This window comes from Centrocercus urophasianus, unplaced genomic scaffold (assembly GCF_019232065.1).
Source record: "Centrocercus urophasianus isolate 14NV4802_14NV808 unplaced genomic scaffold, USGS_Curo_1.0 seq_3, whole genome shotgun sequence".
Lineage (NCBI taxonomy): Eukaryota > Metazoa > Chordata > Aves > Galliformes > Phasianidae > Centrocercus > Centrocercus urophasianus.
In genome coordinates, this window is record NW_024884866.1 from 176,594 (window position 1) to 204,581 (window position 27,988).

Below are 27,988 nucleotides of genomic sequence, written 5' to 3' on the forward strand. Positions count from 1 at the left end.
ATGCTAGCATCACTGCAGGCAAACTCTAATTGGGCTTAAAATTACTTCAACACCACTGATTGTCTTGATAGAGAGAACAGTCCAGGTGTTAACAGAGAAAGTGGAGGCAAATTCAGAATTACATTATTTTCTCAAATGCTCACTGTGACATTTTCAATACACGACTCAAACAGGATGTATGAAATCTGTCTAATCAAAAAAGCCTTTTCCTCAGCAGGAGCTATTGGCAGTCCCCATACATAATCTTTCTAAACAGTCCCCTCCTGTTTAAAAATGCTAATATGCCTTCCCTCAGAAGAGTCTTGCATGTCTGCTGACTGTTGATTCTTGCTTGGGCAATGTTTTTTCAGCTATCAAAGTACTCTTTCTTTGTCCCATAAAATTTCACATCTCTTTCCTTTTGTGTTCCTCAGAAAAATTTTGCCAGTCTATGTATAACCTGTTGTAAGTTTGTGTAGATGTTCCTGATGTAGCCATAGCTACAAATGTTCTGCTCCACATGCTCAGCAGATACAGAACAGAGTGGAGGGCTGAGCTTGGCCCCTTGCCTGATCGGAAAATGTCTGCCCTGAAGAGGGCACTTGGGGCACCAGTCATTTGGAAAAGGACCCTTGTCCCGTATGTAATTCTCCTCACATTTAGCACAGGGCCCTGTGACCTTAATTATCTGTTCTATGGATGAAGCACAGTTTTTTGTAGTCTCCAAGGTCTCATACAGCAGGACAGTGACAGTGTGTGGAACAGAAAATAAGACAGTTTTGTTTCCCTCCTGGGATGAATGCTAAGATCCAGGCAGTGCTCCATCCCTTCTCTGGAATGTCTTTATCTTTTTAATACTTTTTCAATTAATCTGACTCTGTATTACTCTGATAATCTACAACAGAGAAAAAAGTGTTGCAATTATACCTAATGGAATTTTGTTTTCTAGAGACATGACTAGGGAGGAGAACCATAGAAAACTGCATATCATGATACCATTAAAAATACAGTATGCAGAGTGAACTGCATGAAAGCTAGACAATGACAGATTTGTGGCTACTTGTGCAACTTTAATTGAGCCATTTAGTACGTATGCAGCATGACGTTGTCCTTTCTTTTGAAAGATGCTAGGCTTGCATAAAGCCCAAGATGGGCAGGTGAGTGGTATAATTAAAACTTACAAGGCAACCGTAAATTCAGTACTTTGTAAATCTACGGAACTTGGCTTTGCAATATAAATCACTTTTTTTTCACTCTAATACTTTTAAGGTACCACATGCTTCATTATGTGTGGCAACTACATGCTAGCACTGTAAGCTTTGGTTTGCAGTTCTTTCTGATCTCATTTAAGAGACTACAAGTTTTCATAGTAGGTACTTTCATTGGAAATTAGTTTATGTCAATTTCACTTACAAATTTTCAGTAGCCTTCCATCTTCTTATCTCCACCATGAGACTGCTTCCATTAAAACGTGCAGTACCATAGGATTTATATTCTCTGTTATTTACCTATAATAAAAATGGAAAAAACTATTTTAACAATTAATTAAGATGCTTTATAAAAATTGACTTAGATGTTACAAATACCTCTTCTACCTTAAGCTCTTAGTTTGTCCTGTGTTACATGTACAGGACATTCATGGGGCAATTGCTATAGACTTAGACCAGTGTTTTCTTGGTTACTTACATAAATTCTATGAAATATTAAAAGAAGAAGCAAAGAAACAAAGTAATTCAAGGTCTCTGACTCTGGTGGGTAAATAGATATGCAAATGCCTAACGGCAGTTCCTGCACTTCAGAGTAAATGAACAGTGTTTTCTTGCCCCGTTATTTCTCTACTTTCTCCCAAGAAATGGGATTAAGCCTGAATGTTGAGTGGAGGTAAAAGAAGGATTGTAATGCGCTTGTCCTCCTTTCACACCATGGAAGAATTGTTTCCTGGTAAGTCTTGGCAGTTATGCAGCCCTAAATAGTCTCTGATGTTGAAATATGCTTTGCTGGTATAACCAAGCCCTTTTTGTAGCACATTGAAAAAAGAATGCTAACGTTTTCAGGGAATTTCTTTCATTTTCATTTGGTAAACAGTAAGTTACATTAGTGCTGTAGAGGTACTATTCCAAATTTAGTTTACATTGGTTCAAATTAGCACTGAATTATTATACACTCATGCCATCTTACACAATGGAAAAATATGATGACCCTTCACTAAGCTTCTCTACCCTTATCTTAAATGAGCATGGTATGCAGATCACATCCTTATAAACAATGGAAACTTCAGCTAGTTACTAATTCTTCCACTTGTGAGCCTTTGGCACCCAAAAATAGATTTAATGATCTCTAAGACTTGAAAGCTTTATCTAACAGTCCTACAGGAAAGCAGCCCTAGACAGTATTTGTGAGTGTGTGTGTGTCGTGAGTCCCAGATGATGATGGCCTGATCTTGCCTTTTACGGTTTTAACTCAAAGTATTCTGATCATAGCATACAGTATTTATACCAACATATGTTATTTGCATCACCAAACATTATATTATCTTTATGCATTTGAATGATTATTTTTTTTGTGATACCGTAGTTTAAAATGAAGTTCGTATTCCTTCATCACGATAGTTTTACTGTTACAAACTGTTATGTAAACATGAAAAGTAGGTATTAAGGGAAGGTGTTAAGATATCTTAGTTCACACAGATGCTTGTGTTTCCTGGGGCGTTTCACTCAGTGTTTATAAGTTCTAAATTAATCTTAAGGAGCGCACAGTGTTCCTTTCATCTACTATTTCTTTTTCTTCTTTTTTCTTTTTTTTTTTTGATGTAAAGAGTAACTTAAAGCATCTATTGTCAGTGCACTGTGAAGGCTGTAGATTTCTTGCATTGTTCTGAATCAATTCCATTTCATTTGTTGTCGAGCTTGCACTGAATGGAGAGGAAAAAAGCCTATTAAGATTTGGTTTGAGACATAAATAAAATAGTAGTTTTAAAAGGAGAAACTGTTAAGTTAAAGGCTAAACTTTAGTCTAGATGCTCTGCCTGTTTCGGGTGTTCAGTTTGGTGTAGGGTTTACAGTTTTCTTTTAAATGAGCTGCTTCTAATTTAGTAATTCCATTGTCTTTGCCCTATGAACTTTGGGATAAAATGGTACTTTTCATTTTGCTCTGAGAACAGCTGATCCTGTATGGTGATATGTGCTGAACCTTGCTGCTTCATTAATATATATATATATATGATTCAGCTACGACCTTTTGTTACAGTTGTCTTTTCTTTTCCTGGGAAAGTGTTCAGATAATTCTCAAATGAATTTTGCGTAAAAGACCCCACTCATAGTGAGGAGAGAAAAAGAGAATGTTTTCTTTTTAGCCCCTTTGTAGTGCTGTAATTAGAAAGTGGTGGCTTTTTTTTTTTTTTCCTGCTGAGGGATTGATTTAAGAAAAAAATCCATGTTACTAATGACTGTTTGAAAGTAAAGCTAATTAAATTGGTTAAGAATGAAGAGTTTGCCAGGACTGTCTACAACGAAGCATTAATTTAACCGTGACGAAGGAAAATTTTCTAACGGGTATTGGCACCAAACAATAAAATAACAAAGTTAATCACATCAGGGTTTCTTTTGTTTGTGTAGAAAAATAATTTAGTGTTCTCATTGTGTTGGATGGGCTGAACGTTACGCATCATTATTTGCCAGAAAGCAAAACTGTGGAGAATCACACGTTTGCTTATTAATGTTCTATTGTTCTGGTGCCTGAAGTAATTAATATACAACTTTGGAGCATGCTTACGTAATACATATATTTTTAAGAACCAGTAAGAAAAATAACATGAACTGACATGAACATTCATCCTCACTGATCATCAGTTTCAACCCGACCTTTCTAAGAGAGTGCCAATAAATACAGCCAGAGCTTTGGTGATTAAATCGTTAATGGTGTGTACGTGATTTAAATATATACCTCAGTTTTATGTTTTGCACATGTAGAGGGAATAGTTAGGGATACAGGGAGAGATTTGAGTCATCATGTTCTTGTTGGTTTTAAAGAGCTGTCTGTTTGATGGGCAATATGGCTCTTAATTCACAGCTTAAATACTGAAAGAAACAAACAAATGTTAGCAGTCTTTTGGAATCAGATTTGTTAACAGTGTACATAATGCTGTAAAATGCAGTGGACAAATTGTCGTTTCTTGTTTCTCCATATGATACTGATTTACTTATCCATAAAACGGAAGTTAAATTGTCAAAAACATTCACTTGTGTTTTAGAGCTATCCAGCGTGTCTGTGCAGATCACTACTTGTTTTGATACTGTGCAAAAGTATATGATAAAAGCTTTCATGTTTAAAAATAAAAATTGATGCCATTAAAAATATGCCAGCTTGTTTTCTGGTTTTCTTTTTGTTTCTTTGTTTTTACTTCTCTTATCTAACAGTTAACTTTGTTCACAGCAAGAAATTCTTTATCAGTACCCCATATCAGAAGCATCCCAAAAACTCAAAAATGTGAGGGGAATATTTCTCACCCTGTGTGATATAATGGAAAGTGTTACTGGTGCCCAGATTCTCAGGTAAAAATAGTTGAGATTTTATGTGTTATTTGTTTTATTATTCTATATGTATGTGTACAGAAAAATGCCCGTGCGTGACACGTTCCGGTCTAGACAAAACAAGAATATGTCTCAAGTTGCACTGCTCAGTTTCAATGTACATTGATTTGGGGTAATGTTTTTGTCACAGATATCAGTGATTAGGATTTTTAGTTCAGTGTAACTGATTTTCTTTATTTTATCAGATCCCTTCTTAGAGCTCCTAAAACATCTTTAGATAAACTTCAATTGTTTGGCACTGTACATTGGCACACTGGAAATTCAACAACAGCTTCAATCAGATTAATAAACCAACACGTAGTAAATATCTAATTCCATAAAATTCATGAGCGTCTGCACCTTTAGAATTCACTTCAGTACACATTTAATTTGCAATACTATAAATATTTTTGTATCCACAGACCAGAACTCTGGTTAGAAGGCTGATGTAGATGGCTTTGAGCTTTGTGGAGGTGGGTAGGGATGGTGGAGATAGGTCAAGAGATGATTATATATTTGAAGGCAGACAATTTTATGATGGAATAATTAGGAGTGCGGTAGCAGTTATCTTTTGGTTTCACATTTCATTCACTGAGAGTTGGTATGTCAGCTCACATCTCCTGGGTGCCTGGTCACAATTCTCTTCTGCACAACACTGCCTTCCACATCACACACAAGGTGTGAATAGTTTTGGTGGTTTCTTTGTTTTGTTTTGTTGTATTTAAAGAGGCAACTGTTAGTGGGATTTCAAGCCCAAGAATTTAGTTTCAAGAAGGATGAAGGCAGACACGCTGTACAAATAGTGGAAAATATTGCCAAGAATAGAGAATTTCTTGAAAGGCAGAAAGCCTCTTTCACATGTTTAGGTTGAGTTTTCTACTTACGTATTTCTCCTGAAAAGGAATTTTTAAATTGTTTTTAAATGCTTTTGTTTACCAGAAAATGAATACTTGCTAATTTTAATATTGTTTATATTTGGTTATTTTCATTTATTCTTTCTTAGACTTGCTAGTGTCTTGCTATTTTGACTGAGAAGCTTTAGCAATGTGTTTCTGCTGTGCTTACAAACTTGTAGTAAGTGAAAGCTCATAAGTGTGTTACTGATTTAGTGACCACTGCAAATTGAGAATGACTCTTTTAGCAGCAGCTACCGAACACAGGCTTTAGATCTTTTGTGTATGCTAATATTCTGAAGTAATGCTGCATTAATTAGCACAGGACGCATTTACCACTTTTCAATACTTCTGTGTTATTATGGAAATTCTCTCCAATAGAGGCATTTTTTACGTGTCCAGATTTTGTTTTTTAGATGTGTCTGAAATCAATCTATGTGTTGATGATCTATATGCATGTTATCATCAGTAAGACAATACAGAAATGCATGTTAGAATCACCTTTCCTGGTAAGGTTTTCAATTCGCCACTTGTAGACGAGTTCTAAAAATATAAAAGGACCTCTGCTAGTCTCTGAAGACTGTTTCATATTTTCAAAAAATATAATAGCTCTTCTATGAAGCTCTGTCAGAAGAGAAAGTTATGATAACTACTCAACTTTTATGCATCATTTGAGATGCATATGTTTGTTGTTAATTGCATTATCAATTATATTACTTGTTTTGCTTGTAAAGGTGGCTTGAAGGATAAAAATTTTCTGGAGACCTATGGAAATAGTTAGGAATTTCATAACTAATGAAATGACGGTGCTATGGTTTATTCAGTTCCATCAACTTCTGCAGTATGACTGAATCAGTGGAACAACTTAATCATGGAGTCATTTTCTAAAGCTGAAATTAAAGTTACGTATCCTCTGCTTTGCATTAGTGTTACGTTATTTAGAACTTGTTAGATCACACTATGAAAAGTCAGGAGACGAAATCAGTGCTTTTTAATAACTTTTCTAGATGGCATGTAAAACAGTTAGCTCTAAGATGTTGTATGCAGTAAGTCTGTTGTTTTAAACGCCATCATAACAGCTACAAACTAGTACCAATTCACTGCCTGTTCACTCACCAGCATCGTAGGTGTCAGAGAGAAATTATTATAACTTAATTTATAAATGAGGAACTGAGTTATAGAATCTGTGTTCGTAGTCACACAAGTCGTCTGTAGCAGGGCTAAAAAATGAATTCTAGCTGTAGTCACAGCTGAGTACATAAACAATCTTTTTTCCTGAGTTTTAGAACTGATATAAATTAAGTGTTGGAGATGTTTACAGACCTTACTTTTAGCAGCAACCAATAAATTAAATTTTATAATCTACTGCATAATATTTTATTTATTGCTGACTAGAACCTAACCTTCTGGGGTTGATGAGCTTTGTAGGGTAATTTCCTTTATAGGGAGATAGCATGGGAGTTCGTACTTGTCACTCAGATAATAGATCCAAATAGCTCTTGGTCTTGCTATCAAAACCTGTTTGTGGGGTTTCTTGAAATGCTTTTGTGAGTAAGCATTAGGATCTCGGTGTGACCTGAAATGGCATTTACTTTCTAAATCAACTGTATTAAAAGGTAGGTGTTGTAGGAAGACCTTAAGGAAGCATCTGAATCAATTCTCTGAGGAAAAGTGTGCTGCTTCCGTAATGGTTATTCCTCCTTCATGCTTGTACTTGAAAATGTTATTACTACTGATGTGACCTCTTAGTGGAGTATAAATCAGAGGGTCTTTTGAGTTTTCTAATAATTAAGGTAATTATGTATTTCAATTGCATGCATGTCATTTTATATGAGCGTAAGACTTTATATATACAATACATATGTTCCAACTTGGAAGATAATTTTATTTTATTTTTACAACTTCGTAGTGCTAACAGAAGTACTTCTGGCTTTTCTAGTTCCTCCCTTTTCGTATGTGAAAAACTAGTTCAAGTTGTTTACTGGAAAGAATGCGACAAGTTGCTTGTGATTGGCCTTCCTGAAGAAAAGTGAGTTTCAAATACAGTATTTTCTTTCTAACTTTGTTTTACATTTTTCTGAAATACCAGCCTCCATTTGTACTGTTCTGCTATCAAAGAACAAGGAAGGAAGGGCTTACAATCTTCTCTTCTTAGTTTAGTTAGATTTGATAGCTGGGATCCCACTGTTTGGATTGACTTTGCTCACATCTTTTAAATACCCCTCGTTACAATTTCTTCTTCTTAACAGATCTCCAGAAACACGTATAAGCTGTAACAGTCACTTTCAGTGTTTTGTGAAGTCATGCCTTGCTCAGAGACCACTGAGTAGCAGTAGTAATATTACATATTTAGGTTTTCTAGAAGTCAAGAACTTCTGAATGTTTTCTTCCAGCTTTACTACTATGTCTGTGTGATCATGGGCAAGTTACTCAAAGGAAACAAAAGTATGTTCTCATACAGTCCTATGAAATAACTTCTGTTTGCAAATATATCACTGGTTATGGAGACTCTTGAGAAGATACCTATGTACATTCACAATAGTTAAGGATGTTATAAACATAAGCAAACGTTTTATTGTTATTTATTTTTAGTGTGTCACTTACTCAGCTGAGGAATATGATTGAAGATGTTGTCAGGACCTTAAAATTTATGTACAGCTCTTTAGACAGGTGAGTTATTTCAGAAGTATTTTCTTTTCAGTCACAGTAGCTTTCAATTGATGCTTATGGAAAAAGAGCATTAATTTCTAATATTTACATGGATTTTTTTTGCCTGTTCTTTTACCTTTGCGCAAAACCAGGATTCTGTTCTTCTTACTTTTTGTTTCATTCTTAATACCAGTAAGACTCTTTTGAAATAGTCTTTGTTATTTCAGAAAATGTTGTTCTTGATTAGGTTAAATCATTCACATAACCAAAGTCACTCTGGATGTCAACAGCACTCTGCAAGTCTGTTAAACCACTGTCTGCAAAATGTATATATGAATCACAGTGTTATATTTGTAATAAAATAAACACTCTAGACTTCTCAACTTTATTTGGCAGAGTAAATGCCTTTCTCTACATTTGGAAATTACCCAGAAAAAATGCAGTCTGACTGTAATCTAAATAAAATTGCCAAGGTGGACTATTCATATGCTTGCATTCACTTCAGGACTTAAGTGTGTATGCCATGGAGAAAATCCTATTCTATTCCCATTTCTATTACTTTTGTGCTGTTCAGCACAGAAAAATGTTTTAGGCAGAACAGCCTCATGTAATGTCAAGTCGTAGCTTTTTCTCATAGCATTTTTAACAACAAGGAGCAACTTAAATTTGTCATACTTGAAGCTATTTAAATGCATCTCAGAAAAAACTTAAGCTTTGAATACGGAAGATAAAGTACTTGATTTTTCTATAAGCATAGGAGACCATTTGGAATAATGGAGTTTATTTACACCTTCTGGAAAAAATAGTCATACAGCACAGAGATCTGTAACACCTAAAAATAGTTAAATAAATTACTGAAATAAGGGAAAAGAATGATCTGTTGTTTTTTTTTTTTTTTTAATCCAAAGCTGATCATTGCCTCATCTTAAGTTGCTTTCAGCACGGCTGTTTCTTCTTTGTATGTACTGTCTGAGTATTAGCATAGCGTTTGCTTAAAAGGAATGTTAAGAAATCCAAATGTAGTTAGCGTGCTGTAAAGAGGCTTCGACAGCACAGAGGGTTATATAAACAAGCTACAAGTTTTTTGATGCTATTTTAACTTGCAGTTCATGTTTGTTCAGTGCTTTTTGCCAGGTGGAACATGTTTCTCGTCTGGATCATTTTTTCAACCTGTTCTTCCAACGAGCACTTCAGCCTGCAAGACTTAACTCAAATGCCAGCCCCAGTGTTCAACACTACACTACCTGCAGTGCATTATTCTTAGACAGTCTCCCAGGCTTGCGCTGGCTGACTTTGCCTCAGGAAATCAAGGTGATCTTGTTTTCAGATCTCTTTAGAACTTGTCTAAGTCAAGCCAGAAAACTAACACAGGTCTTGCATATATCTTTTGCTGACATTGTGTAATATAAATGTGGGCTGCCTATTTTCCTACAGGACCCTTCTCTTAAGTTTAAAGCTATGCAGTCATTTACACTGGAAACAGAATGCTACTACATATGTAGTTCAGTGACTTCAGAGTTACCTAGGAAGAGAGCACAGTGATAAAGCAATTAAGATTACTTTAAAAACATAGATATCTGAATGTAGATACGTCACAGGGAAAGCACGTCATGGTATGTAGCTTTATGTTTGATTCTCATCATTTATGTACTTATAGAAATACATTAAAAAAGTACTAGCAGTTAAAATATCTACTATAGATAAAATAATACTCCAGAAGCTCATGCGTAACTTGTGATTTAGGATGCAATCTTATATTATCTTCTATCAATGCACTGAGTTACACAAAGGGAGCAGTATGCAATCACCAAAGAATGTAAGGGAAAACTTGTGAGAAATGACATTTAGGACAAATGCTGGTAATTGCTGCTTACGTGCAGAAAGTTACTCTGAAATGTTTTCTTTTTGGTTTTTTTCTGATTTTTTTTTTTCTCTGTTATGTATGCAGATCATCTTTAACTCAGTCTTCTGTTCTTTCTATTTTCTGTTAATTCTGATCTTAATGCTTTAATAACGTAACTGTGCATGTATTTGTTTAGAAATACTTCTGGTATCTCCCTCAAAGGGCAATTTGCAATTTTTTTTAACTGTTTCTGTGCTACGATTTGCTGTGATTTGGTTTAGTATCACTATCTAAGGGTATCTAACAGAATGGCCAGGGTTGGAAGAGACATCAAGGATCATGAATCTCCAACCCCCTGCCACATGCAGGGCCACCAACTTTCCCATTTAATACCAGACCAGGCTGCCCAGGGCCCCATCCAACATGGCCTTGAACACTTTCAGGGATGGGGCATCCACAACCTCTCTGGGCAGCCTGTTCCAGCACCTCACCACTCCCTCTGTAAAGAACTTCCCCCTGACATCCAACCTAAATCTTCCCTTCCTCAACTTAAAACCATTTCCCCTTGTCCTGTAGTTATCAACCCTTTCAAAGAGTTGATTTCCCCTCCTGTCTGTAGGGACCTAGGTAAGCTGGATTGCTGGGCTGAGGTGAATGGGATGAGGTCCAACAAGGCCGAGTGCTGGGGTCCTGCACTTTGGCCAAAATAACCCCATGCAACACTGCAGGCTTGGGGCAGAGTTTCTTGAGTGCTGCAGGACAATTGCTTTCATCTCATTATCCCAGTTATATCTGCTATCCAAGTGAAAATTCGTGAAGTGTGCCCGTAGTCCTTGTAACACACACCGATTCACTCTGACAAAATCCATGCCCTGTAATTGAGGGGATTAAAATGTTTATGGAATCATAGTTGTAGTGTGGTTAGTCAGCTGATGTATGTTAGAAATGTTACTCAGTGCACCTTATCACACATTATTTTTCCTATCAAGAAAATGATATTTTTATTTTCTTGTACTATTTGGTGGTGAACCTTTCTCTTCCTTCGTGCTTTTTTCTTCCTTTCTCACATTTCTGCTGAGAGAGACTGCAGTGCTTCAGTCTCTATTTTAGCTTGCAGGTTGTTTACCTTCTTATAAAATGACAGGGTTTTAGGGGATTTACAAAACAACTTATTTTAATATGTATGATAAGAACATGGATTTCCAGAATTATCTTAGGTCATCCACATCTGCAAGATTTTTTTTTCTAGACAAAGAGCAAATTTCTGGTAGATGAATGTAGCAAAGATGGTTTTTATTTGTGTATTCTCTGGAGAATACAAATGTTAGTTCTTTTGTTGGGCGGAAAGCCATTTGCATTTTAAGTGAGGAAAAAGCTGAGATGTTGGGTACTTGCTGACTGCCAACAGTGTAGCTGACATTTCTGTTTGTGAAACTGGCTGTATTTCAATTAGAGTCAGCTTGTTTAAACAGCCCAGGGAACTTGTCATGGTGGGTTGTAGGTTCTTTTTATTAGTAGCGCATTTATGTCATGAACTTCAGCAGCTACTGACATGTTCTTTAAAGCAATGAATTTTTAGTAAAACTTGCATTAACCAACAGCTCCTGCATTAAGAGAAATGCACCTACATAAAGCGGTTTCGGTAGGACAAAGATCATACGTTAGAAGGTTTGGGAAATTTCCTTAGAGGTACAACCAATCCATTGTAGAGAAAGATTTTTCTAAAAACTCAGTTGGATATAGTAGCTTGGCAGATCTCAGTGTTGTCCCTTGCCTTCAAGGAGTAGTCTCTAGATTTCATGTTTTAAAACATAGTGAAACTAAATGTGACATCTTTATATACAGCACAGTGGGTTCAGGAGGCATACAAGAAGAGACGTTTTAGTTTTAAAGAAGAGGGAAATGCATGGCAATTGCATTTTTTTTTTTCATCTGATGAGTTGAGATGTTCTTGACATTTAATATTGCTGTTAAAAAGTATGTGCTTTTTTGTCCATTCAACTTTGTACTTGTGAATTCTAATCCCCTGAGATTAGCCAGAAAAAGTGAATTATGCTTTTACTGTAAATTAGTGTGTTAAAAACCTCTACTGAAATGTACTGCTTAATATTTCAGATGGAAATTGACACAGCACTGAGTGATCTTGAAGCAGCTGATTTTGCTGAACTGGTAAATATTTACTTTTGTTGTTTGCATTGCACAGTACTTCTTTGCCTTCCTCATATTTGGTCGCTTAAGAAAAGCAGCAGTTAGTCAGCCATGCTTTGTAAGCAAGTGGGATTCAAAGCAAAAGTACACCGTGTTATTCCTGTTTTAAGATAGATTGATGTTCACCATTTTCTTTGTCCTGAATTTTTCTCAGTGGTTAATGTTATAACCATAACCATATTATAACCCTCTAGGATTAGTCACTGAGTAAACATGATTCACTGTAATTTAAGTCCATGGATTGTCTACAAGGACACTTCTAATCTCAACAAATTTGTTGGTTGTTGGTTTTTTTGTTTTTTTTTGTATAAGTAACTGTCTCCTTCCCAAGTAATTGCGAATACTACAAAAAGTTTTAGTGGAGCACTGAGAACTTAACTTACCAGTTTGAATGAAGCAATTACAAGTTATACTTAATCTCAAAGGAGAAAATAGTAATTTACTTGACCATATGCTTTCTACTTGGTGAACAGGAAGGTGAGATGTAAATGCACTGAAATCTTGTTCAGGTAATTGATGATGATAAAAATACAAGTTAGGTAGACATACAGTCAGCCTTTCAAAACAAATTTTAAAAAATGGTACCAACCAGACTGGATAAATATTTTCAGAAGAGGTTGGTTCCAAGTTGTATTTTATTGCAAATAAATGGATTGCACCCAAGAATTCAAAATACTCTATCTCCACATAAAGTTAGTCTTACTACTCTGAAAGCAATGAGTAGCTAAACTGAAAGACTACTGAGTAGGCATATTTGGGGTAAAATGCAAAAAACTAGTTAAAATGCTTTGACTTGGAAGTTTTGCTCAATGAGGGCCTCTGGTGTCAGTACTTATGCTTCAGTTTGCTTTAAGAATTAGCATCTCTTGAAAAGTTTGTTTATGGACAGGTAAGCGCTGGATGAGAAATCTGAGTGTCTTATTTTGAGCTGAAAACTATAGTGACGTGAAAATTTATAATGTAGGCTAAAACTTTGTATTTAATTTAACCGCTTGAAATATTAATGCCATTTTGATGCCCTGTTGATATAAGTGGTCAGAAATGAAAATATGAAATAATACTGATTGACTGGAATTAGTTTTCTTGTATTCACTCTGTAAAATAAAAAGCCTGAACTAAAAATTCATGCTTTTGTTCACAGTCTGAAGATTACTACAACATCAGAAGATTATATATGATTATGGGCTCTTGTCTCTTCTACAAGGTAGTATTACCGATTAAGGCGTACAGGTTAGGAAAACAAATCATTTTAAAAATCCTGTCATGCAGAATTCTTCAGATCTCACAAATACGATAAATGTATGTTTGCTTTACATATGAAATTCTAGTGACACATCAAAAACACTGTAACAAAAACATCAACAAACAGATCATAAAGTGATACATGTTATACGATCAATAAAACCAACATATTTGTTTGAAGCTGTCTTACGGAAATTCTGTTGCATGTGATGTAAGAATCAAGGAACAACAGTAATACGAGATGGAAGACTCACTTGAATTGATTGGGAATATTCTAACAGGATTTTTCTTTGCGTTGCAGTTGTTTAATAAAGATGACAGCCAGTCATCCATCTCTCTTTGATCTGTCTTCAAATCAAAGATTTGACAAATTGGATTGCCAGCTTTTTCAGTTTGGCCTTAATTGTAAATTTATCTATCTTATTAAATGTAGGTAGTGTATTGGACAGTGTAAAGACAGTGGAAGATAACACCTTTTGCTTTAAGGAAACTGTCATGCAATTGATCTTTATACCAGTAGTATTATGAGAGTAAATTGTCAGCACAGTGTTTGGGTTTTGTTTGTTTGTTTTTTGTCAACAAGTTTCTTACTACTTACTTACTTGACAAGAAACTTACACGCTTCCTTTTCTGTGTTCAATTAAGGGTTACTTGATTGGCAATCACTTGCCAAAGGAAGATCTCATTGATATAGGTTTATATAGCCAGCACTATTGTCTGTTACCCTTGGCAGCAGAACAGAAGATTGGTCAGTTAGTGATATGGCGGGAAGTATTTCCACAGCATCATATCCAGCCATGTGAAGTGTCAAATTTTACAGGATACACTGAACCCGAAGCAAGATACTTCTTACTGATAGTTGGCTTGGTAAGTACCAAATTATGTGTACCCCTTTTTGTATGCTCTGTTTTATTATTGTGTTTTGCCTGTTGTTCAGCAAGATCATAAATGTCCACGTGTTAACTTAGTAATTTTAGAAAATATAAGTATATTTTGTTTCGTGGGATGTTATTTCTTAGGTAGTAGAATTATTTGTATCTTGTTTTTTTATACTTTTCCACTTCAGTTGGAAATGTTTTACTTTAATGATCCTGTATTTTCAGGTAACTCACTGAAGAAATGTTTTTTAAAAGTGCTGTTTTTTGTCTAATATCTGATGAGTATGTAGGCCATAGCTTACATTTGAGTGATAACTTAGATAATGTGAAAGGAAAAAGGGAAAACTGCTCTGGGGAGGAGGAAGGGCCCCTAAATATAGTACTTTTTTTTGTCCAAGCATCTGGTGAGATATAGTACAGTAAATAGGGTATTTTAAATCAAAGGCTAATGTTGCTACCTCCATGTTTACAGAGACACTTTATGCTGTGTGTTCTGCTAGAGGCAGGAGGCTGTGCCTCAAAAGCCATTGGGAATCCAGGACCAGACTGTATATATGTAGACCAAGTCAAAGCCACTATACTTCAGCTGGAAGGTATAGATGCCAGCATTGAGGAGAGGCTAGATTCTCCTTCTGTTCCACCTTTATCTTGTGCTGACTGGTTCCTGCCTACAACACGTGACAAGCTGGAGAGCTTAACCACCTCACCTATCCTAAGTAAGATACAAAATGCTTCTAGAACAGAAACTACTCCAGCAAGCAAAAGGACTCTGTTTGGTGACTCTTCCTTAACAACACGTAAGCCAAGTCCTACAAGAAATAGTGGAGGACCCGACCATGGTAATGAAGCTCCTGCAGAAGATGAAAGCAATAATCAACACTCTCCAGCAGATCAGGTCTGAGAACAAAACAGGTTTTGGTGGGCTTGGGGAAGAGGCAGTTCTTACCAAAATTCACTAACTTAAGCAAAAGTCCCAAAGCAGAGCTGAATAAAATGTCAAGAGCCCCTGAATTCAGTAGAAGATACTTGAGTTGCTTTGGGAAACTTTGAGACAGGCGCCCAGCTGTCACATTTTTATTTGGATTACCATTGCTTCTAAATATTTGGTTTTCAGCTGACTTAAACTGGGGACAGCTGTGTTGGAATTAGATTAAGTAATTGGAGAATAGCCCCAAAATAATGATGGTGAAACACAAGCAATAAGGACAACTTGCTGTATGGTTGTACAACTGCTTCTTCTAATCAATTTTGGCCAGAAATAGCCTAAAATACATTTCACATTAATTGATGTGACTGGGGCTTCTCAAAGCAGTACGTTATTTTTATTTTAAATAGGTAATTTCTTTCTTTAATTCTATTCTTTCCTTAGCAATATTTTCTGTTAGTTCACCCATCTACTTGTTTTTCAGGTTGCTAGAAAAAAACATACCCTACCAAATCCATTTCATTTAGGAAACCTTAAGAAGAATTTGTCAGAGATGGACATGGAACTTTTTAATACTATCAAGTAAGAAATTGTTTTTGTTTTTAAATAGTGTTTCACTTTAAAAGTCATACATGCATGTTTTTTAAGCTTTAGGGTTTGTTTGTTTGTTTGTTTGTTTCAAAACTTGTGAGAATTTTTGAGAGCACAAGTTCAATAGCTAACTGCACTTATGTGTTAAATTTTAATATAAGCAGTCCAAATGAGCAGATTTCCTTGCTATAGAAACAAGCACCTTTCTAATGTCTTCATTTTAGTACTCCATTGCAGCTACCAGAAAAATGATTATAAGAATATTGTACGTATCATTTAACTGAAATTTCATTCAGATTTATATGAATATTGAAATGATTATTCTATTTTTGAAGGTTGACATCTGGACCTGAGAATACCCTCTTTCACTATCTATCTTTGGAAACAATGCATGGAATCTTTATCACTCCAACTCACAAGGAAGTCGCACGGCTCGGGGGCTCCATCCACCCTCAGTTAATTGAGAATTTCCATCGTTGCTGTCTTTCAATTCGTTCAGTTTTTCAGCAGTCCATGGTGAAAGAAGTATGTAAGCTTTATCTTCAGTCTTTATCTCTATGTTCTCAATTTATTATTTCAATATTGTTTTCATTTCTTTGTTTAGAAAGTTCACTAGCAGGCAATTATTTGGTTGTTTAAAAGCACTTGATTCTCTTACTGCTTTAACAGAGTAAATTGAACATCCAACTATGTATACATGTAACTGTGGTTCAACCTGCCATGCCCTCCGAATAAATACTGCATGTATTCAGTATGGTACTTTTCTGTTTGATTTTAGGGCTCTGTAACTTAGCACAAAGTTCTCACACATTGGGTTGAAATGTAGGAAGTAGCAAGAGAGGGTTGTTGGATTCTTTTAGTCATATTAATCCTATAAGGAAATTTCAGACTGTAGGAGAAAGTAAATGGATGCCATCTCTTTGCACAGAAAACGTTTGATACGAGCAGTGCCAATGCTCCCCTTGCTGCCCTGATGGTGTGTCTTAACAATGACCTCCAGAGAGCCTCTTCTGAAGCTGAGGGAATGTTTGTTCTCAGTGCCTTTGTTCTCTGTACTACTTGAGATAGCATATACATTTGCCACCCACTGATGTCTCTGGTAGCTTTCTCACATTGATATCTGTCTGGTTATAATGATCAATTCTTTTTAATTATGCTGGCAAATAATCTCTTGGATTTTAGATTATGTGGGGCAGCACAACAGGTGAGCTTTTTTCTCTTCACAAGAAGTTCAAGCCTTGCTCTAGCCTTGGGCTTAATCCTGGTCTCATCTGCCAGAGCTTCACTTGAGTATTTGGTATTTAGGAAAATTAAATTAAAAAAAAAAAGTAGGAGAAAAGAGGATAGATCTGATGTCAGCAACTCTTCTGCCTTGAGCTTGATTATAGTTTTCTGTTTACTTCAAACGATCCATCCAAAGTAAATTGTAGTAACTGTGCAGAAATCTAAACAATAGCTATGAGAATCAATTTGAGGTGCTCAGATCAGATATTTTGTGTTCAATACCTGCTTTGTTCAGAGTCTGGTTTGTTAATTCTGCAGTTGATTTTTACTGACACAAATGAATTAGGGTAGTATTTCATCCCTGCTAATTTTGTGACCTGTTTAGTTTCTTTGGAAAAAAGGAAATAATTTAATATTATCACAAGTGGAATACTGTATACCACTTACATTTTTTTAGATCCCTAAATGACAGTCCAAGTGCATTAAATGAGAAACGTGGAAGAACAGTACATATTGAATCAATGCAGTTTGCAAGTATCAGCATTATTTTTCTCTGTCTTTTCTTGAAGTTACTGAAGAAGTTATTTCTGTTTAGAGTGATGTACCTCAAATCTTTTTTCTTTTTTTTTTTTTTTTTTTTTTTTTTTTTTTAAGTGTTAGGAAAAACAGCTTAATTTGGTGCATTATGCTGTCAGCACCATAAGATGCTGAGGTTAGGCTGAATAAGACATTGGCAGTGAGTCTTTTGTTCTGTGCACTTTGACAGATCTGGAAACCCAAAAGCAAGCAGAGAGAGTACAGAAATATTTCTTCTGATCAAATTGCCTTTGGTTAAAGTCGTTAAATAGGCAGCTTGTAGTTCAAACCAGTTTGTTTACCTGAGTAAACAAACTATTCGATTACTAAGCATAGTTCATAACAAGTGAAGAATGCATACTTCAAAGTAACAACTTCTGTTTTAGCAAAAGCTGTGTCAGCACATGGTTTTCTGGGTTTTTCAGGTGTGTGTCTTTACCATAAGCAGCAGCTAGGTTCATTGTGCCCTGAAAGTCAGAAATAATTGAACATGTGCTGCTGAACAAAGTTTCTTTTAGAGGAAAATCTGAGAAACCTATGTAAGCCAGCTTGTTAACTAAAAGTATTTTGACTCCAGAACTTCAAGGTAGTTTTTGCTAGTTGGCTTCAACAGTTAATGCTGTAATTGCCAGGTTGTATTAGGGCACAAGGAAAATGTAAAAGAATGAATAGAATTTCTTTTGAGTTCAGAGGGCTTGACAAAAAGAAAAAAAAATAGGCAAAAAATGTACTATTATATTGTTAGTTCAAAGGAAGAGATGGAAGCTTTAGCTGTTTTAACATAGTTTGTTGTTAATGAAGCTGCTTTAACTCAGATGTCCTAGTAAAAAGAATGCTGTTTGGCTAGACCAAAAAATCAAAGTGAGGAGAGCACTTCCAAATTGTGTAAAAATGTTAAAAATCCTGTTGATACTGAAGTAACAAAACTGAAGAAAAGAATCATGTAAGCAAAATAGTTTTATCTTCTATCTGGCTGTTTGACAGCAATGTCATTCAGCAGCTTCCTGAAGAAAGCATGTTAAAATTACATGTATTAATGTTTGCATTAAAAAATTATCTACACTTCACCAACTGTTTTACAGAAAAAGAAGAAAGCAGGCAGTAAAGTCTCAGAATTTAGTAGTACAGATGAAGACTTAGGTCCTGTAAGAGAACATGGAGTTTTGTTTGAGTGCTCTCCTGAGAACTGGAATGATCAGAAGAAACCACCACCAACACTGAGTTACTGGGTTGTGGGGTAAGTTTAAAGGCAGACAAATCTGTTTCTCTCCAAACCTTCCATTTTGAGTACGCTTCTATCATATTAAAGAATATTTTTTTTCAATCGGGAAGATCAGGTCCACTTACTGGTCTATCTGAGATGTTCTGGGGAAGGAGCATTCTTTCCTGGATTTGCTTTCTAAGTTCTGCTTTCAGCACAAATAATCTATTTACTGTGATGTCACATAATTTTAATTGAAACTTATTTGCATAACAGAACAGTCTGCTGCCCTAGGTATTAAATATTAAAAATAAGAGCTTTTATTCAAAGTAATCATGTTTCATGAGAAAATAGTATGCATCATCACTTGACAATTTAGAACACTGCAAATAATTTAATTCTTTAAGACCAGGCCAGCAAGCCACATTCTGCAGCCATCACTTCTCACCAACCATATTCTGTGATGCTTAATATTTATCTGCAGTTAGCAGTCAGTCACGTTAGGATTAGTCAGTCAGCAGGATGACCAAGGACAGTCTGTTAATATTTACAGAGCTATATGCTATAATGCTACATACAGTTATGCAAAGGTTTATTAACAGCTTTCCTATTTTAGTTCTTCCCCTCAAAGAGTCTGTTGGAGTGACACACAGGTACATTGCAATGTACCTGCCAGGTTGTATTAAGTTTAGAAATGAGTAAATATGTGAATATTGCAGTTTGCTCCCATGTAACCCAGTGCAAAAAAAAAAAAAAAAAAAAAAGTAACATCAAATACATACTAAAAACATAAACTTGTTAAACAGGCTTGAGAAAACTGAAGAAAGAATAACCTACGTTAGGAATGTAACATATGAAAACAGTAAAATCATGCAGAAGGCCACAGAGATTTGCTAGTTGTATTATGCAGCAATTGCAAAAAGCTAACACCTGTTTCTTATTTTTTGTGGGTTTTTTGTGTGTTCTTTTTCTTCAGGAGACTCTTCTTGCATCCAAAACCACAGGAGTTTTATGTTTGTTTCCATGACTCAGTTGCAGAAGTTGCTGTTGAGCTGGCCTTCAAGCTGTCCTTTGGCTTAGCTACATAGATGAACTTCCTGAATATTCAGCCATCCTTGTTCTCCTCTCTCAAAGCATTTAAGGGCAGTAAGAAATGAACTCAGTTGAGATGCCTGCTGATGGCATACCTTTGAAATGCTTTTAAAACGGTAAATCTACCTTGTGATTTGATACAGGTGAAACTTCAGAGCTGATTCTAATGACCTGATCAGCTGAATACTTAAAAAATTCCAGAGCACCGAAATTTTTGTATTTATCTATTGTCAAATTATTTATCCTAATTGTAACTTTATTATGTGAAAACCTCACATAATTAGTACATTCACTGCTGTTCACTGTCCAGTATTCAATGTAAAATGATACTCTCAAATGTAAAATGATGTCCTCAAAGTGCTCTGTGAATATTTGGCAGTCACCGATAGGGAAAAGTAAATTTCCCAATTAATGAAAATTCTGTGCCTCTAAGCACATGAAAAATACAGAAATATTTTCAGTAGCATCATGTTAATCACAACAAAAAGAAACCTTTTAGAAGAATAATGATGTTTAGCCACCCAAAACTGATGGTGTAACATTTTTGCTAGTGCACACTGTTAGACACTTGAGACCTACAGCGACTGATGTTTTACCTGATTTCAGGACTTTTATCATAAGTAATGCTTACATTTGTTAAACAAAAACAGTTATGAAGGCACATAAGAGGTGTGCTGAGGGTGATATTTTTGTTTAAGACCAATGCATGGATAGCTACTTTTGTATTATATTCATAATTTCATAATAAAAAATATATATTTTTAAAAGACCAGTACAGTGCTATTCTAATTTCTTTTAAAGTTACATATTTTCTTTTTTGTTCATTTAAACAGTACTTGTTTAGCTAGATTTTCTATAATCTAATGCTGGATACTGAAACAAATGTTAGGTTACACCTGTATGAGGTAAGAGAAGGAACGCTTGCAAATTCAGAAGGCTTCTACAGAATTCAGCTTTCCTACTAATTGCTGAAAGGTTTGTGGTAGACAAACTAGCTGCTCTGGTTGTATTTGTTTATTTCTTTAGATAGTTTCACTGGAGGTCTAGTTTAAAATGTTTGATTTTCTTGGGTCCTTTTTTTTTAGCCCCCATCAAGCACATTTAGATTTGGTTGCCTGCATGGTGTCTACTCACATACTTTGTCAATAGTGCAATTGTTTTTTCTTTTGCTGCCTCTACTTGCTAACAATGGGATGAAAAGAAAAATTATAAATGTATTTAGGAAATTAAATTCAGTTTTTTAGGTTCTCATGATCAAATCCTTAGCTCGTTTCAACTAGTAAATTGCAGTCAGAGTAATTCTAAACTGAGCCTTGAAATGCCTTTGACTGCTCATGCTTACTGGCTGATTCACAACTTCGCTTGAATTGTTCAGGAGTTGCTCTCATTTCATAGAAGTCTTAAGCTTGAAGTTTAAGTGTATGATGGAAGGTTTTGTTAATCAGCCCTTTCCAAAATTGATGGTTCCTTGATGACAACGTAACAGTTTGAGATGAGCAGAGCAAAGTTGCATCAGTAGTGCTTTTACATTTTCATTCTGCATCTGTAAATTATCTGAGAGAATTCTGTGTTTGAATATGGATAATATATGAACACCTTTAAAGATGATCTAAAATAAGTTTGGAATGTTGTGTTTCTTTCTAGATGAGAAAAGGAACCCGGGGATGGAGGGGGGGAAGCAATCATTGCCAATAGTGGACATGACAGCTAGGCCTAATTCATTTTGTTAATTTGTTTTAGATGGTTTTCTTTGTTTTGTTGTTGTTTTTTTTTTTTTTTTTTTTTTTTCTGGGCACTTTGCTGCCAGTGTAATGGGCTGATCTCAGTTGACATAGTTGGGTTTAGTCATTGCAGAAAAAACAGTGAATATGTAGCGTGTGTGGAAGTAAGAAGGACTGAAGGGGCTCCTTCAGTAGCAATCAGCTACAAGAGCTGCTCTGGAAGTAACGTCTCCTATTTTATTATGTTGGCCCATGACATCAGAGGTGGATGTTGATGGTATGGCGGTGGAGGTTGAACCTTCCCACCAATGTTCTTTTACATGCTGTTTGCCACGCAACAGATGGCAGCAGAGGAGCCCTGCCCCTAGGAGTCATTGAGAGCAGAGGAATGGTGTGCCCTGAGGTAACGCCCTGCTGCAAGGGACTGGGGAGCAGCTGTTGGCCTGGAGCAGTGCCAAGCACCATGGTGGATGTGCAGAGCTGGTGGCTGCCCATCATGCAGGTGAAGCTGCTGCTGCAGCTGTAGGCCTCATCCAAGCAGTTCCAGGCAGACCAGCAGTGCAGGGTTATGGTCAACTGCTTTGTGCGCATCCAGACAGAACAAGGTACAGACCCAGCCATTCTGTTTTACCACTATGCTTAGGAAAACAAACAATTTCAGAAACATCTCTGTAGCCACAGTGATGTCAAGCCAATTGCAGGCTGCTGGCGTTCAGAGGAGTGCTGCTAGGTGGGGGGAGGAGGTAGGGAGAAGGTGCACTTCCCTTCAGGATCCTTGTTGATCTGAAAAACAAACCTGCAGCCACAAAGTCAGCATGCTTTTATGTGATGAAGCAGCAAAATTATGCTTAGTGATGGTTGTGGACATTTTCCTTCTGATGGTTTCTTCAGAAGTAGCAGTTATTCAGTACACCCACGTTGATATGGACATAAGTGTACTCAGGAAAAGAAAGGAATACCTAGGCTTGATTTTTCTTTGCCCTTAAGGTATCTTTGCCTTCACCCACAAGAAGATATTTAAGTGAAGTGCATGACTGTGTGTTACAAAGCTCAGTCTCACTGCTGCTCACCACTGCCCACCAGCACAGGTGGGAGCCAGGCATGGAGCAGGAGCAGTGATGGCAAAAAGCATATGCTTTTCTCATGGTTCACGTAAGATTTCCCTCCTGTGTTAGCTCCTTGGCACCATTTAACTTAGTGCATTTACATTAGCATCCAGAGGAATCCTCTTTTTGATTTAGAAAAAGAATATCACCACAAAAACCCTGCAAAGTTTATGGTGTGTATGAACCAGTTAGTTCTTGTTTTAGTATGGAGTCGGAGCACCCCCTATGGAAGCTAACAGGTATAGCCAGGCTCCTTCTAGCAAAGGACACGGGTTAAAGAGTCGGATGCTCAGTGGTTTCTCTTGACAGTTTTTTCTGTATCCAGACTGCAGTTGATGCAGGTATCTCTACTCTTTGAGAGGTATAGAAGTTGATGAAAATTTATGGAAGTAAGGAAGCTGAAAGTGTTTCCCATTCCTCAGTATTTGCATTTATATTTTCTTGTGCTAACACTGAATGCATGCATTTGTTGGTACACATCAGAATAAATCCAGATTTCTAGCACCAAATGCCTGAGAAATAGAAGACCTGAAAAGTAGTATTTCTAACCTTTGTTATACCTCATATAAGTAGAAACAGTAAAAGAAATGCTGTATAAAAAACTACATGTAATACTAACTGTGGATGTTTATGTTAAGAATCCATTTCTTTTTCTATAGGATTTTTTCAGTTCTCGCATGGCAGTCTGGTAAATGTTATATGCTGTTTTCTAATTATGCTCCAAAATATGCTTTCAAAGACAGGTACAAACAGATTTTCATGTTCAAAGTGGTTAAGTGGATAAAATGATAAATAACTAACTTCTTGGTTCTGCTTCATAAACTCACTAGATCCGGCCAAGAACTGTGCAGTTCTTTCTGTCAGCACGGTTGGTAATTCATGGTAGTGTGTTGATAACATTTCGTAATTGGCATATTTAAAAGTGAGCATGGTTTTCTGTATAGCTTATTGTTGAAGATAATGAAGTCTGACTTTTTCACTTCTGTGATTAACAACTCTGTGAAGTGCATGTAAGTAACTGCTCATAACTGCAGTCAAAACTTTCAAAGTTTTGTTCAGAACACAGTGCTTTTGGTGCTAACTGACGGAACTATTAAGATATATACTGAAACTCTTAGATTCAGGTACCAATGTTTCTGTTCTTTGCTAAAAAAAATCCCAATTGCATTTTAGCAGTTAAGATGGCACTAGCATGGATTCTAATCTCAAAAATGTTTATAGGTAATCCCACAAGTGAAATTAGAGCCGTTTTTATTCTAACATGGGAAGTTCTTGTGTTGTGTCCCTCAAGTGTGTCTGCCTTTAATCTTGATACTTTCCTTTGCATTGCTTGCTTGCTATTGTTACTGCGCAACTGCCTGACAGAGCTCCTACGTAGTAGAATATGCCATACATTATTGGAGTGTGTGCTGTTAATGTAGCTAAGTAATGGCCCTGTAAACTTATTTCTTGCTATACATAAAGCTAGAAACGTTTATGAATAGTTGAAAGATTTTGAGTCTAGTTTTGTACAAATGGAAGCAAAAAAGAAAGAAACAATGTTATGGCTCAAAATGCAAATTGTACTTCTGAGCTATGCTGTCTTACCTTGCACATTTGTTCACTTCAAGAGGAAAGTTCCTTAACGTGGATGGATTCTCACTGGGACGTAGAGGTCAGCACTCAGGGAATTAATTGCAGGGAATCTTGATCCTGAAATATAAAGTGTTGATAATGGGATTTGAAAAATTATATCAAATGTATTCATATCTGAACAGAAAATAAGTTAATATTGTTTCATTTAGAAATCTGCTTTATTTGTGTTTTTCTTAGGTTATCCATTTCACAATTTCTTTGATTGTGTTTTCATAATTTAAACAAAAGCCTGGGTTCTGTGCCACAGGCAATGTTTGTGTCATGAGCTTTCCTGGTGCTGCTTCCCAGGAAGAATGTTGTCAGTCCTTAAGTTTGGATTGATCCCCTGGGATTGCATGCAAATTCCTCAGCTGTCCTTTTTCAATTGCAATTCCTTCATATGTAAAGAGTTTGAAGTTGCTGTTTTCTTTTTCTTGTTTGAGTGGAAAAAGTAAAACATGCATGAGATACATAAGTGTTTATAGTTCTTCAAATCTTTTTTCTGCCTTCTAGAAATATTTCCAGATGGCTTACATGTGTATGTGCTTGTGACTTAAAATTTAGAAACATTCCACAAATAGCATTCAAGATTAATTTCTTCAGAAGGCTATTTAACAAAGTAGCGTTATGCATTATTGAAGCTCAGGGACTTGGGATGCTTTCTTACATTCTTGATGCAGGATAGGAAATCCAAAGTACAGTGGTGTGTGTGATTTTTGCTTGGCTGGATTGTCTTTTGAAGAAGATTACCACAAACTTAAGCTTGTGGGGAAGTAAAGTGCAAAGAACTGAAGAAAGCAGGCTTAGTCAGCTTGCCAGGCACTGTTGGTACTGACACAATACAGGCACAGTTGAGCATCTTCAAATTGCAGCTGTCCCCTCCTGCTTGCTATGTGGACTAGACTAAAAAAAAAAAAAAAAAAAAAAAAAAAAAAATGCTGCTCTTTTTTTTTTTTTTTTTTTTTTTTTTTTTTTTTTAGCATTCTCATGTTTTTACATTATTGTGCTACTCAAAGACTTAACTTTTTTTTTTTTTAATTTATTGGAGAACAGCTGCTTGATGGACTATTGATTACTGATCTGAATGCACATGCTGTAAAAACTGTTTCAGTATTACTAAAGGAAAAGAAAAGCTGTGAAATTTTAATAGCACTGAAACATTTCTAAGCTCTCTTGAGACTGGAGTGACCTCATTTAATTCTTAAGCCTTCTTTTTGCCCCGTAAAGAAGCACCAGAAGAAGGATCACAGCCTTTCTAATCTTAGCTGTTGGAACCAGCTAATAAGGCATTACATCAGATAAATGTTAGGTAAAGATCTCTCTTTTGCTGTAGGTGAAACAAGAAGAAAACATTCCTCAGTGTTCTTTACCAAAGAAAAGCGCTTTGCTAGGCATCTGAGTTTCCTTCTCAGTGTAGTGCAATAATGATTTCCTCTGATTATTTGGATGCAGAATGAGGACAGGGAACCCATAAAGGTCCCATTTTACTGCTTTATGACAACATATCACCAAGATTACACTTAACACTTTCTTTCATGGGGCACTCCCCAGTATCCTTCATGGGACAGGAGGACGTTAGGGCTAGCTAGTTCTTTGTGCTGCAGAGAAGGACTTGGGGGTTCTGATGAAAAGCTGGACATGAGCCAACAGTGTGCACTTGCAGCCCAGAGGACAGACAGTATCCTGTGCTACATCAAAAGTTGGGTGGCCATCAGGGAGAGGGAGGTGACTGTCCCCCTCTACTCTGCCCTCGTGAGGCCCCACCTGGAGTACTGCATCCAGAACTGGGGCCCCCAGCACAGAAGGGATGCACAACTGTTGGAGCAGGTCCAGAGAAGGGTCACAGAGATCATCGGAGGGCTGGAGAAAGGTTGAGGAAACTGGGCTTGTGTAGCTTGGAGAAGAGAAGGTGCTGGGGAGACCGCACTGTGACCTTCTGGTACATGAAATGAGCTTACAAGCAAGAGGGAGACTGAGTTTTTACACAGTCTGATAGTGATAGGATAAGGGGAGGAGATATAGGTTAGATGTCAAGCAGAAAGTTTTTACTCAGGCTGGAGGCACTGGCACAGGTTGCCCAGAGAAGCTGTGACATATCTTGTTTAACACATATCTTGTTTGTGTGATGTCTGTGATCATTTGCATGGTGTGTTTTCAGTTGAAATACTAGACAAGTGATACTCTTAAGTCATTTGGTTGTTTTTATAAACAGGCATGTACCAAGTTAAATACTTAATAAATTAAAGAGCACTGTTTTGATATCATTCAAGAAACTAATCCAAGGAAAAACTTAAACCTTTTTCACAGAATGATCTGTGTTGCTATCTTATTGTACTAGATGTTACACATCTTGAATTAAAACCCTCCAAATGTAACAAAGAAATGAGGAGACCCAAGCATATAAGCATTTAACCAAAACATCATTAATTCTTTTTCAAGAAAAATATAAGTAATCTGCAATTCTTGTCAGAAGGGAGGATTAATCTTACAGTGTGTACAAATCTACCCATTTTCATTTCAGGAGGAGTCTTCTTGTTATTTTTGAGGTAGTCATTTTCAGTAAGAGAAGGAAAAAAGAATTGCTGTGGAGTACTGATAATTTACAGATTTAGGATAGCACAGGGAGGCCTATATGTGATTTGTTGCTGAAAAATAAAGGCTAGCAGGTTCCTGACACCTCCTTGTAGACTCTTTGGCACCACACAAAGCCCTCAGGTCCTGCAGTTACTACTACAACTACTTTTAGGCCCTGCTAAATAGATTTTGTGATGTACAGGCTAAGAACCGGGGTGACGGATATCACCAGCTCCCAGGACCAGAGCATTAATGGAAGACACCTGGAGGGACAGGATCTGGTCGATGGACGGAGCAGAACATAGGGGTGATAGGCCTCATGTTTGTGGCTAATCTGATGTGAATGAATTTTGTTCATACTTGCAGATTGAGCAAATGGTGTAACGCTAATGCATGCAAGCAAAACTTTTATGAACAAGTTCAGCTTACCCGTTTGCAATCTCATCTCTGACTCACACAGTCACACACCTGGCAAAGCCAACATAGCTGCCCACGGCACTTTCTTGTTGCTATCACTGCACTGTCTGCGTTCCCCACTGCAGCACAGTCCGTCCTGCTGCTGCCAGATGTGCAGCTCTCCTGCACAGACATCTGGCTCCACTGCACAGCAGTTTTGCGGCTGGCTTGGCAAGTTGCACTGCCACACAAGAACATGTGCTGTGTGTCGGTTTCTGTCAGCGAGCGTGAGGCGCTGCTGCAGGAGCGGCGTGCTGCGGTGCCTTGAGTCACAGGGCTGGTTTTGACCCAGCAGGAACTGAGCCGGCTTTGGTCACGGAGCAATAACCAAAGTTCTGGCAGGGCTGCCGATCCAGTCGTTGCTTCGGCGCTGATTTGCAGTCTGTCCGGTGGAACAAAAGAGTGCAACAGTGTCACCTGTTGCGCTAAATCCAGGTGCTCTTTTCAGAGGGGAGCAAATACTTAGGGTGACTTTCCAGCATTGTTTTGTAGGGTTTTGATGTTGATGCCTAAAATGGTACCCGTAAAACCAACATACCTGCAGTGGGGGTAAGCAGGCTGCGGGCACCTTTTTTTTTCCGAGAAGGCAAAGCCAACGCCACCTGTGGGAAGCACGGATGAGCGGCACTGACGGAGCAAGGGAGAGCG

The 27,988-nt window shown here is 36.9% G+C and overlaps 1 protein-coding gene and 1 long non-coding RNA gene across 2 annotated transcripts in view; one reads left to right on the forward strand and one right to left on the reverse strand.

Moving 5' to 3' along the window:
* Nucleotides 1–20,636, forward strand: part of INTU (inturned planar cell polarity protein) — a 37,562-nt gene extending 16,926 nt beyond the window's left edge. The window contains exons 5-16 of the mRNA XM_042828427.1: nt 4,411–4,529; nt 7,380–7,469; nt 8,033–8,110; nt 9,211–9,400; nt 12,048–12,101; nt 13,282–13,344; nt 14,028–14,249; nt 14,733–15,155; nt 15,670–15,767; nt 16,112–16,301; nt 18,659–18,813; nt 19,754–20,636. Of these exons, the coding sequence (XP_042684361.1) occupies nt 4,411–4,529; nt 7,380–7,469; nt 8,033–8,110; nt 9,211–9,400; nt 12,048–12,101; nt 13,282–13,344; nt 14,028–14,249; nt 14,733–15,155; nt 15,670–15,767; nt 16,112–16,301; nt 18,659–18,813; nt 19,754–19,865 (1,794 nt within the window). The 3' untranslated portion in view covers nt 19,866–20,636. The remainder of the gene's footprint in view (nt 1–4,410; nt 4,530–7,379; nt 7,470–8,032; nt 8,111–9,210; nt 9,401–12,047; nt 12,102–13,281; nt 13,345–14,027; nt 14,250–14,732; nt 15,156–15,669; nt 15,768–16,111; nt 16,302–18,658; nt 18,814–19,753) is intronic.
* LOC122165467 lies at nt 1,363–27,962 on the reverse strand. Its single transcript, XR_006170488.1, has 3 exons — nt 27,879–27,962; nt 24,284–24,388; nt 1,363–1,487 (listed from the first exon to the last, which is right to left on the reverse strand). It is a non-coding gene; the product is annotated as an uncharacterized LOC122165467 (long non-coding RNA).
* Nucleotides 27,963–27,988: the final 26 nt, after the last annotated feature.